General features: G+C 33.0%; 1 protein-coding gene across 1 annotated transcript in view; it reads left to right on the top strand.

The window, feature by feature from the left end:
• Nucleotides 1-4,328: 4,328 nt before the first annotated feature.
• LOC127721569 (collagen alpha-1(XXVIII) chain-like) overlaps nucleotides 4,329-14,621 on the top strand; it is a 33,301-nt gene continuing 23,008 nt past the window's right edge. Inside the window, exons 1-5 of the mRNA XM_052228331.1 lie at nucleotides 4,329-4,464; nucleotides 10,457-10,678; nucleotides 11,603-11,749; nucleotides 12,100-12,248; nucleotides 13,934-14,222. Coding sequence (XP_052084291.1) covers nucleotides 4,383-4,464; nucleotides 10,457-10,678; nucleotides 11,603-11,749; nucleotides 12,100-12,248; nucleotides 13,934-14,222 — 889 coding nt within the window. The 5' untranslated portion in view covers nucleotides 4,329-4,382. The remainder of the gene's footprint in view (nucleotides 4,465-10,456; nucleotides 10,679-11,602; nucleotides 11,750-12,099; nucleotides 12,249-13,933; nucleotides 14,223-14,621) is intronic.

The following is a 14,621-nucleotide window of genomic DNA, read 5'->3' as shown; positions in this document are numbered from 1 at the left end:
CTTGAATTTTTACTAGATAACATTTTTGTTCGCTTTGGAGATTCCGTATATCGTCAGGTTATCGGAATTCCAATGGGAACTAACTGTGCACCACTTATTGCTGACCTTTTTTTGTATTGCTATGAGTTACAATTTATGACAAACATCAGCAAAAACCCATCGAAACAACATCTGATACAAAAATTTAATAATACTTTTAGATATTTGGATGATATTTTGGCTCTCAATAATGACGACTTCAGTATGTATACTAAAGAAATTTATCCTGTTGAACTTACTTTAAATAAAGCTAATACTAACAATGACCACTGCCCTTTCCTCGATCTTGATATCTATATCATTAACGGAAAGCTTAATACTAAAATATATGATAAAAGAGATGATTTTTCATTTCCTATCGTTAATTATCCATTTTTAGATGGTGACGTTCCCTTGTCACCATCTTACGGTGTTTATATATCTCAACTTGTACGATTCGCTCGTGTATGTAACAATGTTTTAGATTTTAACGAGAGAAATTTATGTATTACTGAAAAATTATTACCCCAGGGTTTTCGATATCACAAACTAGTCAAAACATTTACTAAATTTTATCATCGGTATAAGGACATCATTCGTAAATATAGCTCAACATGCAGACTTCTTATACGTTCAGGTATTTCACATCCAATTTTTTATGGAAATATTCTTTATAAAGCACAAAAATGTCAGTATTCACCTCTGAAGCTAACAAAACCTTTAAATAGACTTATTAAGAAGGGATATAGTTACGATACTGTTGTCAGGTCATTAAAGATTGCATATTTTGGCGTTAATATTGATTCACTTATAGGGTCTTTGCATCGGCACTAAACACATTTATTTAAAAACCAGTTGTTGGCATGACACGGGTTATGTTCTTCTCATATATGTTATGATGGTATGATACTAAACCCCTAACGGGAAGGATTGTGCCTGATATTCATATGATGAAGACATAATCTTTCAATCAGTTTAATTGAAGTCTGGAGCTGGCATGTCAGTTAACTGCTAGTAGTCTGTTGTTATTTATGTATTATTGTCATTTTGTTTATTTTCTTTGGTTACATCTTCTGACATCAGACTCGGACTTCTCTTGAACTGAATTTTAATGTGCGTATTACTTTTCTACATTGGCTAGAGGTATAGGGGGGGTTGAGATCTCATAAACATGTTTAACCCCGCCGCATTTTTGCGCCTGTCCCAAGTCAGGAGCCTCTAGCCTGTTAGTCTTGTATTATTTTTAATTTTAGTTTCTTGTGTACAATTTGAGTTTAGTATGGCGTTCATTATCACTGAACTAGTATATATATTTGTTTAGGGACCAGCTGAAGGACGCCTCCGGGTGCGGGAATTTCTCGCTGCATTGAAGACCTGTTGGTGACCTTCTGCTGTTGTCTGTTCTATGGTCGGGTTGTTGTCTCTTTGACACATTCCCCATTTCCATTTTCAATTTTATGTGCTTTAGATATGGCGTACGAATTGGTCTCGCGTAAATTCATTATCAATATTTAGATGGCTAAAAATTCCTTATCCCGAAATTTTCGAGTATCAAGGAAGTAATTTAAAATGTATTATATCCTTACAGCAAAATTTTCCAGAAGCTTATGTTTTCGTGATTGTTTTATTTGATTTTAAAAGGATTAAATCTTCGATCTTTGATGCGCTTTTAATTTGCAGTTTCAGCCATTCTTTTTAAGAGTCATTTCACACTGAAGTAAAATAGCATGTGCTACTAAAAAGCTTTCTTTAATTATGACTTGTTTGAGTCAACATAACTGCTAACCCATCTTGTCTTTTTTGGTTCAACATTGAGACTGTACATCATTTCCATGGTATACAGATCAGAGAGAAATTCTGATGATCAATCTAAGATGGCTCCCTGATGACCTTATATTGCATGTAAAGTTACCAACATCTTATAATCTGAACCTTTCGTATGAACAAAATGTCCAGATATTTAAACATGTATTTGAATTTATTAACAGTTCTGAGAGATTTCCTGTCATATGATACTGAATAGTGTATTTGCCGTACATTCACATCATCATCATCATTACCAATTAGTTATTATTGTTTTATCTTTTTTCAATAGCTAGACACGTAAAGTATTGTATATTTCGAAACAGTGCATGCTCATATAAATCTTGCATTGTTATATATTGTAATTCGGAGCAGACGTTGTAAGTATTATTTACTTGTGTCCAATCCATTTAACTTTGGGTGAATGAAACATGTTTAAACTAATCTAAAAAGCTTAATAGATTTTGATAAAAATGGTTGACACAAAGGGCATACGATATAGTTACAGGGGAGTTAATGACGTACGATATAGTTACAGGGAAGTTAATGACGTTACAGGGGAGTTAATGACGTTACAGGGGAGTTAATGACGTACGATATATTTACAGGGGAGATAATGACGTTGCTGACGTATAACGTAATGTTTCGCCTGATTTTAATCATTAGCTCGGAATGACATTTGACTTGATGATATATGAAGATTATTTGTATCAATTTTTCTGGAAAAATTACCGATGATTTTTTATCTTAATTCGATAAATATATAGCAAAAATGCAGTTTGTTTTTCTAAAATCAGGAAAATCAAATTAAAATGAATTATTTCCAAATAATTTTTGCACTCGATTTATAGCATAGTTGTATAAAGAAGATATTCAAATTGATTTTACTAAAATCCGCTTGTGGTTATCTTTTGCAGCAAACAAAAGTAAGTTATCCAAAGGATAGAAATTTTCAAGAAACCGGAATTTTGAGAAAATTAATATCTAAAAACCCCCATTTATATCTAAAAGTAGCACATGTAGGTATATATTTTTATTATAATTTGAATTGACTAGGTGAATGATAGCTTGTATAAAAATTATCTTGAGAAAAATACCTTGGGATCAAAAGTGTATCGTATGTCCTTACTCTAGTTCTACCTCCTTCATACTAAATCTCTAAAGCGTCAGAAAAAAAAATCAGAATCGCGAGAGAAAAACGAATGAATAAATCCTGGCAAACAGGATTGGTCCTAGATATCGCGAAATTAATACGAGAAGAAAAGTCCTGGCGAACAGGATTGCTTCTAGATATCGCTAGATTAGAATGAGAAGGTCAATCATACAAAACAGGATTGATCCTAGTTATCGCGAGAATTTGCGAAAATAGATAAAAGCCACTTGATCATGGTGTTAGAATAGTAAGGTCTCATTTACCTTATATCTATCACAGTTTATTATGTTTTGTGATACAACAATTTTATTTCAGTTTAAACAATAATTCTGTGTATACAATGCATTAAATTATATAATATAAAAGAGGACAAAAGATACCAAAGGGAAATTCAAACTCATAAGTCGAAAATAAACTGATAACGCCATGGCTAAAAAAGAAAAAGACAAACAGACAAACAATAGTACACAAAACACAACACAGAAACCTAAAGACTGAGCAACCCGAACCCCATCAAAAACTTGGGGTGATCTCAGGTGCTCCGGAAGGGTAAGCAGATCCTGGGTAATACGATAGTACAGCGTACAGAAATAGGATCAAGAAACAAGCAATTTATTTATTTTAATATGTCTCTAAATTTACTTTCAGGGGTATTTTTATACGTAATTTGTCAAAAAGGACGGTACCTATTAAATTACAACATGTAATTGAGTAATCAACGTTTCAAATTAGAAACTTTTAAACAACATAATCAATACATGTACAAGTGCGTAAATGTGAATGCAAAATAGAAGTACAAGAAACAAAATAATATGATATATAGCTGTGGGATTGTGAAGGTTAAATTCTTTCATTACCTATAGCAGTTACATTTAGATTATCAACAAACATAAATGTTGAACACGACTGATTTCATTCTGCTTATATCTTCCTTGTAAATACAGATTATTTACACACTGTGAGTAAACCCTAACCTTTGATGTAAAATACTACATAAAAGATGCAAATATTGGTTGCAGCTTTTTATTTGATTATTTACATTTATGTGTCAGCTGGGCGTTCTATAATGCTGTGTATTGTTTTGAAATAATTGGTTACTAAAAAGAGTAAATAAGGCATTATATGGAAAGTAAGGCTCCAAAAGGATATGTCTGCATGCACGAACTTTTGGTCGGGAAAACTGTATGCATTTAAGCATATTGTGAATTGATTTAATACCTCTCAAACGAGTAGAAATACGTAAAGAGTCGTATGTGTATTTAATCATTTTGAATCGATGGCATTCATTGAAATATTTCATCTGTTTGGACTTCAGATTTGGTTCTTATCAAGTTTCACGTCGGTAGTATTATTTTCGTTAATGCAAAATCCCGATAGTGCCTCTTTTTGACTTTTGGTATAAAAGAACATGTTCTGTATAATTTCAGTGCACCTCATCATGGATCTATTACTCATAAGTTTACTTTTGCAATTTTGTTTGGCAAGTGCAGGTAGGCATAATTAAGTATCCGTGTACGATGTTTTGCAGGTAGTAGCTGTTTAGTTGTTAAGAAATTTATACAATGGATTTATCTGGGAATATTCATTGTAGGACAATGATATTTTTTTTATTCATCTTATATTTTTCCTTATTCGTCCGTCTGCATTACATTTTCGATCATATTTTTCCACAAATCACAATATTTTTGGAATATTATAAACTTATTTGCCGAGAACAACCCACAAGTCGGGTAGAACTTTTTAGTATTTTTTATTGTTAACCTGACAGTCTTTTTATTAGTGTCATGTTGTTGTCTTTTTTTTTTTTTGAAAATTTGTTTTGTATTTGTTTAAAACTAATATCTGTCTGCACTATTGTAATAGTTATCTACACATTCTCTAAATAAAAATTTTGTTTTACAAAATGTCATGAAACAAATGACATATGTTTCTTAAGTTGTTAAAAATTATTGAGAAAACAATATCTTTAGTTAAAATCAATGCACCGTATGTAATGCTCATACATACATGTGTACGTTAAACATTTATGAGATGTATCTACCATGCATTATGACATAACCGTATTTATACACATTATAACAGTTAACTTTTGTAAAACATATTTAGAAATCAACCAGATAATGTAATACATTATTTCATACTTAGGCTCATCTTTTTCTCAATGACAAATTGATTGTTTTCACAACAAATGAAAGTCTGTGTAATGGAGACGTTTTCTTAAACTGTTTTTTTTTAACAAAGAAGCATGCTATCTCAGTCGGGCAAAGTAAAACTAAATACATGTATGGTCTGGCGATATTTGGACACATATTTTAGTTGACAATCATTACTTTAAAAACAATTATGTTTATAATTAATATTAATGGAAATATGTGTGGTTACCATATACAATATAGTAACCTTGCAGACAGAGTCTAGATAGATAATTAGATATACAATGTAACGTGGGACACAGGGGTGCGTGTAGATCAAGACTTGAATGCACCAAGGGAAAACAAACGTTGGAAGGATCAACAGCATAATGCGTTATGGTCAAACGATTTAAATATCTATTAAAATCAATCTCAGATGCAGCTATTTCTAAATAATATGCCCAAATTTAATCGGATGTATACGTCTACCGGCTTATAAAGCAAAGGCAACACATTTTACAGCTTTTCGAAAGATCAAATTTGCTAATCAATAACAAGCAGACATGAACCTGAAAACATTAATTCAAAACTAGCAGTAGTTCTACAACAACGGTAGGGACGGTAGAATACAATTTAAGATTTATTTTTTCTAAAAAATGTCCTGTACCAAGTCAGGAAAATGGCCACTTATATTATAGTTCGTTTCTGTGTGTGTTACATTTTAATGTTGTGTTTCTGTTGTGTCGTAGTTCTCCTCTTATATTTGATGTGTTTCCCTCAGTTTTAGTTTGTAACCCGGATTTGTTTTTTTCTCAATCGATTTATGAATTTCGAACAGCGGTTTACTACTGTTGCCTTTATTTAGACCATCTTCTTGTCAAGCCGAATATTAATAATATGTACTACATCCCAACATTATATTTCAGTAACGTCACCAACACTATTATAGGCTGACTAAATCATAGTACACACCAAACTGAAATACGATGGTAACTGAATTTAAGTAAAATATTATAATTATACTATGCTCATATGTAATAAGCCTTCAAAAAATAAAAAGGGGCCTCGGTGGCCGAGTGGTCTAAGTAGTTACTACTGTAATCACTAGCCAGTCAACACTGAGGTTGTGAGTTCGAACCCCGCTCGTGCGGGTGCACTCGACTCCAATCTTAATTGACTAGGATTGTCAGTTTTCCTACCGAAGGTCGGTGGTTTTCTCAGGGCACTCCGGCTTCCTCCACCAATAAAAACTGACCGCCACAAAAAAGCTCAAAAGCGGTGCTTAAAAGTGGCGTTAAAACACCAAAAATCAAAATCAAAATCAAATCAAAAATAAAAACAAACAAGTGGAAAAAAACATTTATCATATAATTGTATTCATATTGTTTTCAAATATTATTTCTAAAAAAAATCGACCCCATTTATCTCTAAAAGTAGCACATGTAAGTATATTTTTCTATTATAATTTGAATTGACTAGGTGAATGATAGCTTGTATAAAAATTATCTTGAGAAAAACACCTTGGGATCAAAAGTGTATCGTATGTCCTTACTCTAGTTCTACCTCCTTCAAAGCAAAGGCAACACATTTTAAAGCTTTTCGAAAGATCTAATTTGCTAATCAATAACAAACAGACATGAACCTGAAAACATTAATTCAAAACTAGCAGTATTTCTACAACAACATATTGTTTTCAAATATTACCAAGGATTCCCTACCCCGAATCTTAGCATATTTTTTTTTAAAATCATGTTTTATTTAAGGGCTGAGAATTGATTGAATTTTGCTATATAACTGATGTTATAACATATTGTTTAAATACACTACCTTTTCCTTAATCAAAAATCAATAACACATTCAAAGAAGAAATGAAATTCTTCTACGTAGGCATAACAATGTATAAAGTGTTTGAATCTTTATGATGTTCTGTATCGATCATATATCTCCCAATTGTTTGTGTGGCAAATTTCTTGTTAAATCCTTGGTGACAATAAACGTGGTGTGCGAGGAATTCCATGTTCCTGTTCGGCAGAGATGCTGTCAGACGAAGGGGCGCATGACCTTGTGTTCCAATGATTCAATCTATATAATGTCTCATAGTGACTTAATTTGTCTGACATATTGTCCTGATAATACGTGTGTACAACAACACATATTCTTAATTATCCTGCTTTCCGCCAAATATTGTGCATATAACAGGAACACACATAAAGAAACTCATACAAAATATCAGGCTTATAATTTTGTATACCAGACGCGCATTTTGTCTTCAAAAGACTCATCAGTGACGCACGAATACAAAATGGTTAAAAGGCCAAATAAAGTACGAATTTGAAGTGCATTGAGGACCAAAAACATACATGCTTGCTATTTTCCTGTACAAATAAAGTCTCCTGTTATCCTGCTTCCATGTTGAGCGAACGGTAATGTTCATTTTCTGGTGCACTTCGCGGTCTGCGCTTAAGTCATGTCGATTTTAATAACAAAATTAACACAAATAATCAAAGGCAATGACTTGGCTTTGAACAACTAATATTCAAGTGCCGGGTCTAAATTGCAGAATAAAACATTAAATGTACATTTTCAGAAATGTATACTATTTTGTACTCGCTACGAAACAGGAGAAAAGCTAAACGAACCTTGCTTTTCGTCCTGTTTCTCAAGATCGTACACACATATTTTGTATTTTCCGACAGTGTTATATACATTAAACTTCTTGATAGATCATAGATAACCATAAAAGAAACCAGTCAAAAATTAAAAAGGCAGTAGTAAAAAAGATTCCAATTCGGTTTGTGAAACCTATCAATAAAGAGGTTTTTCATCCCAAATTCTTTTCACATATCAACTTCAAAGATAATGTAGTGATGTTGTGCGTTTTGTCGATAACTCATAGATAAGGAAACCGTAGCTTTTGTGTCAAAGAAAACCTTAACTCATCCATTCTTTCACTACACCTTTCTTTCTATTATTGGAGTAATATCATTAATATTGATTTGTTCAAAACTTCAGAAACGAAAATAAAGAATGCAAAAGTAACAAAAACCATACAAGAACACTCAACAATAAACAAAAGTGAAAAAAAAACCATCAGCAAACATTGGGACATTCTATCCTGAATGTTCTCACTTTGAAAAGTGTGCATATTATCAATCATTTCTTTATTCGAAAATATTCAATTAAAGCAATGGGTTCTTGATAATACGCAGGCATATACTCGAAACTACAAAGTAACTCAGATACTTAAATGTAAAGTTCCTTGGATGTCATTATCTTTATTCTTTTTGTTAAGACGTTCCATCAAATCTTCCCTTTTGAACAGACATCGCTTGGCAATCTCTTAATCGTCCTTAGTATAAACAAGTTATTAAAAATTGGTGACATGAACCACAGGAAAACAAACATTGAAAAAGACAACCACAGACATATAAACTCACCAAAACTTGACAAGCACAAGCAATAATTTGTCAAGGATTATTATATTAACATATTGGTAGAAATAAAGTATCAAAATGTGTCATGAGTTCGGCAAATATCGGAATATATGATTCACAAACCTAGTTTGACCCGGTGTTTTTACTGCTTTCCAGTGTTTTGTCTATTACTTCTTTTTATGCCAAAACAGGTACTTGCCAATGACCGAATGTACTACTACAACTTTTACATACAAATGTCTGATCAATTAAGACTGTCTCAATTACCTTCAGTTTTTGGTGGGGTTCGTGTTGCTCAGTCTTTATTTTTCTATATTGTGTTTTGTGTACTATTGTTTGTCTGTTTGTCTTTTTCTGTTTCAGCCATGGCGCTGTCAGTTTATTTTCGAACGACTCGACTGACACTATTTAGTGCGAAACTGATGACCATAAAATTTAAATTTACCGTATAAATCATTTGTAAAAATGTGCAAAAAAATGCCCGCAAATAAAGAATGGTATCTTCATTAACAAACTGACGTCTTTAACAAGACATCTAGGTATTTAAAAAAATTATCTACACACACTATAAGTGTTATCGCAAATAAATCGCAGTAGTAAGGTACCAATTTGCATGCCCGGCATTCCTAGTATTGACGTATATGTACATATGTATGTGTAGGTTTTCAGACACGTGACAGTTTTATTAAGCCATTAGAGCACTGGCTTTTAACTAATCTAAAGAATACTATGAGTGTGACGAAGTATTGATTTGGCGTGGCCACGTTGAGGACTTTCCAAAAAAATGTTATCATATTTGTTTTATTTTCAATTTTTTTTCTGTTTTTCTTTCATTTCTTTACATTCAGTGAGGGCATGTCAATTAGAAAAGAACCAACATATAACAGATTTGAAAATAAAATGAAATAATAAAAAAATATCCTAATTTCGCAGAGAAACCATATAATAAAAGGCTCATATGTCTTGATATCTCCAGAATTACACTCTGACAAAGACTGAAATTTGTTGGTGGTTCTCGGATTAGTTTCGTTCTGTTTCAATAAAAAAAATCGTCCGAGTTGCAACCGGTCACCGTAACAAATGGTACCTCTCAATGTTCTCTACTTTCAAGGATTTTATCTACTATTTCTCCTTTTCATGAGCTATGACGGAAACCGAAAATCTTTTTAAGAAAAAATGGTTGGTTGAACCTGGTTTTATGGCTAGCCAAACCTCCCGCTTATATGGCAATGTTCAAAAAAATTTCGCTAAAATGACAACACTACGTGACAGGAATACAGTGTTAACAAAAGCAAGAACATTCAGCACAGAGAAATGCATTATTAATAATATAATAGTACATTACAACATGTAAACCGCAAATAACTGATGATTTGAATTTTGGAAAAAATTACTATAAATATACTTGTACAATAAGCCATTTCTTTTAATATGGTCCGGATCTACCTTAGTAAACTAGATTGCGATAATCAATTTGTACTAAATTGGTAACCTAATATTTATAAAATAACTAATCGAAGAATTCAAATAGAGAAAAATATTCAACGAGTGACCGAACAACACATTAATTCACGAATGCGCGTAGCCCATGAGTTAATTATCAGTGTTTTTTGGTCACGAGTTGAATATTTTTCGATATTTGAATTCTTTGATTAGTTATTCTTTTTGTTACATTGGCAAATGGCTTTTTTTAATGAAATTAATGTCGAAAATGTAAGGAACTATATCTTTTTTCTACGCATTCACAATTTGTTTTGATCCGACGTTATCGACGTCTTGACAACGCCTATTGTTGCATGACGTCAGAGAGTGAAATAACCACGTTTATTTCACATGTGAAATTATCGGTTTTTATTTGACTGGGAAATCAATGTAATTCAATGCTACCAATGTAATAACATTATTTCTCCATGTAGGCTATTTCTATCCTCAACGAGCTCAGCAGTCACCATCCTACATTCCACAACAGAAAAGCCACGTGTCGTCATGGGCACACAGTAATGCACATGCGTCATCAAGGTCGTTTGTACATAATAATGTACATGCTGCAGTAGCATCTGGACATGGTGCTGGACACGGTGGTGGGTTTGCATCAGGATTGTCTACACACAATGCTGGTCATACGTCAAAGTTAACAGGTAACTTGATGATTTGGATTCATTTGTTCTCACGATTGTCTATGTTACTTGATTTTGTGGATACTACTTATAAACTCGCATACAAATTTATTTGAAAATTAAGATTTTTGAAACAGTGAATTTCATGTTTCACCTATAAATACGAAATCAAGTTTAACTATTATCCTTAGGATGATAATTTATCTACATAATATTATTGAGTTCAATATAGATATGTGCAAACCTTAAATATCATTGCATTTTAAAGCCATTTATACGTTCAAGTTTTATTTTTGCCAAAGAACAGGATGAGGAACAAAAATGCCTTTCTTTTTCCTTAGTTTGTTTATTTTTTCCGTAATCGTTGGCTGAGGGGGTAGGAGGGGTTATTATTTCGAATTCCCGTGACAAAAATGTGTTCGTTCCCGCTTCACGATAAAATCTATTCTGAAAATCCCGAATACCCGACGATTAAACTGGTTATTCCAGATTTAAACATCTCATCCCGAAGTTCCGAAAAAAGGTCTCCCCACACCTCTTGTCCAATGTACAAACATAACGCCAATTCTTTTCTAAAAAAAATTGCTTGGTTCGAGAGAAAAAAAATGAAAAGAACATAACAGGCAATTCGGAACCGTAAGTCAGAGAATAACGTACAACGCCCACATGACAAAAGCAAAACGCCGAAAGTACAAACAACAGATAACAAAACCTGGAAACCACACAGAAAAATAAAAGAAGGACCAAACCAATCCGAACTCCATCGAAAACCGGAGATGTGTTCAAGTGCTCCAGAAGATTAAGCAGAAAACTACATGAACAAAAAACCCCAAAAAGACAAAAATACAAACACTGAACAAACAACTGAAGATTAAACAACACCAGGAATAAGCCCAGATGTTAAGTAACATCTATTTAGATCTGTATTATTTGCTTTGATTCTAGGTTCACGTCGTTGTACTAAGAAAGCAGACTTCGTTTTTCTATATGATAATTCAGCCAGTATAGTGATAAACCATCCCTCTAACTTTGAACGAATGAAAGAATTTATGAAAGATATCGTGATGTCCTTCTCGAACATTGGATCATCAGGTATGTTAATATACACTATTTATTGTGTGTCACAATGTAAATATGTTTGTGTTGCTATAGCATGTAACTACTGCTTTGCAATAAAGAATTCGTTCATTCATTTATTCAATAATCAGATGTCATATTTCTTTTCAGAGATTTTTTCCCGAAAGATTTTACTTTTGAACAAGTGACACCATATAGGAGATTTGTCTTCAAATTTTATAACAAAATAGTTCGTTTACATTAATTTTTCTGAAATATAATTGTAAGCGCCTTTTATATGAAATACATTCACCATATATTTGCGTAAGTTTACTTTGTAATAAATTGGCATTTTGTCTGATCATCTCATATTTTAAATTTTAAAGGAGCACAGTTCTCAGCGGTAGGGTTTTCCGGGCATGTCATAAACAGTTTTTACTTGAAAGATCATGGAACTAAAGCTGGTGTTATAACTGCAATAAACTCTTTGCAGTCAGCCCATGGAAAATACACCGGTATAGGACTAGGATTACAGGTAAGTACATGTTTAACAAATTTATTTGTTCAGTGTATGTTCACTGGTGTTAATATGTCCTTTGATTGAGTTAAGCTATTTCAGTTGATATTTTATAGTGTGTCTTTCTATGTTGTGATGTTACACTATTGTGTCAGAAAAAGGGTGAAGGTTTGGTACCATTAAAACGTTTAAACCTGCTACATTTGTTTGCACCTGTCCTAAGTCAGGAATCTGATGTTCAGTAGTTGTCGTTTGTTCATGTGGTTCATAAGTGTTTCTCTTTTCTCGTTTTTTATATAAATTAGACCGTTGATTTTCCCGCTTGAATGGTTTAACACTAGTTATTTTTGGGGCCCTTTATAGCTTACTGTTCGGTGTGAGCCAAGGCTCCGTGTTGAAGACCGTACTTTGACCTATAAAGGTTTACTTTTATAAATTTTGGATTGGATGGAGAGTTGTCTCATTGGCACTCATACCACATCTTCTTATATCTATTAACGGTTGAAATACAAAATAACAAGCTTTGAAATTGTTGTCATAAAAGGACATAGATTAGCTAAATAAGATATATTAATATATATATTAATAAGAAGATTTCTTGATTTATGAGTATTTATACAGATGTTTTTATGGTCAAAACCTAATGGAAAAAGATAAAAAAAAAAACTTTAAAACATACAGAAGTGTAATGTTTAGATGTACTTAAAGATATTTTGCAAAGAAAATGGATGAAAATTGGCAATATTCTCTAATTAGGCTAAATCGGAAAAGCCAGGGAACTCAAAGTTATAAAAACTAGAATGCCGACATACCCAGCATTGATCCTTCATCTGAAAAATTACTTCCTTATGTAAGACCATAAAAAATAATCCCGGTATTGACTTATCTGTCGAGGGTTACATGCAACAAAAGAATATTTGTGTAGTATTACTCTTAGTCGTTACTTCTGTTGAAGACATATGACCTTCGCCACGTGTTACATTTTGTAATACCAAGACTACAGAATGAAGCATAACAATCGTCAAGTAAACGAAAAAAATCCACTGATGTTGAAAAATAGAAAAGACAAAAACTCTGGCAAAACCATTGAGCATAAAACTAAAGAGTGAACAACAGTCATCCCAATCAAACATAGTAAAGGAATTGCCAACTGATAGACTACTCTACAGCTCATGTGATGCATGCCAACCAAGAACAACCCAGTTCTGCCAACTAAAATGTAACCTTAAGTTAGAAACAAAAAACTGAATTAGAATGCCTAACTAACTTTACAAGGTTGTTCAAATCTAATGACGAACACAAAATGGGATGTCCAACTTACAGATATGAAGGGTGAGCTCAGATGAAAATCATGATTTTTGTGCCGCCTCTAAACGGATGAAAAATGGACAGTTGGCAAAAGTCTCCTTGGATATAGATTGATTTAACAACAAAACGTTCTAAGCGTAAATTCCATCGGTAAATTAACCAATATAGATAAAGGTGCAAACTGACTACAGGTGAACTTGACTACTGTTTATGAATTTTCGAAATTATCAAGAAACCTTTTTCGTCATATAGCTCTTCAACCCTTTCGGTTTTGATACATCCTTGGTTTTCAAATATTCGGCATTGAGAGTTCCTGGCGAAGGTAAATCCGGGGAAGCGCTTCAGACGTATACAATTCATAAAATTTGTTTTCTTTTTTCTTTGTGTATTTTCAGTATGTATACCAACACAGTTTTAGTCCACTAAACGGTGGTGGAAGACAGGGAATCAGAGAAATAGTTGTCGTATTGACAGACGGTGAAAATAATGTACCGCCTCCACCAATCTCACAAGCACAACTTCTTAAAAATAATGGAGTCATAATCGTAGCAGTAGGTATTGGGTCAAAAACTGATGTGAACCAACTAAATCGTATAGCATCAAGACCTGATCTTGTGTTCCATGTCGACTCGTTTAACGCTTTGCCAGCCATTAGTTCTGGAATTGTTCAGGTCACGTGTCAAGGTAAGGCATGCCGAGCTGCATCAATAATTAATTTTATTTTTTTTCATTTAGACTCTTTTAGCGCTTGTCAGCCATTAGCATGGGGAGTGTACGGGTCAAGTGTCAAGATGAGACATGATAGGTAGCATCAAAAAATAATCTTGTTTTTCATATATACTCATTTGACGCTTGACATATATTTGCTCAGGCAGTGCATAAGTAACGCATCACGGTAAGTTATAAATTGGTAGCATCATGTCAAAATGCGGAATTCTAATTGTTAATACGAGGGAGACAATTTACTCTATCCCATGGCAAATACTCTATTACCCTTCACAGAGACGCTTGATCATTTGTGCGCTTTATTAAGTAGGGATGATTGTTATGTACAAGACGTCATAGTTAATTACTTTGAATTTG

This window comes from Mytilus californianus, unplaced genomic scaffold (assembly GCF_021869535.1).
Source record: "Mytilus californianus isolate M0D057914Y unplaced genomic scaffold, xbMytCali1.0.p SCAF_12, whole genome shotgun sequence".
In the NCBI taxonomy this organism is placed as follows: Eukaryota; Metazoa; Mollusca; class Bivalvia; order Mytilida; family Mytilidae; genus Mytilus; species Mytilus californianus.
This window is presented reverse-complemented; position numbering and strand designations above follow the sequence as displayed.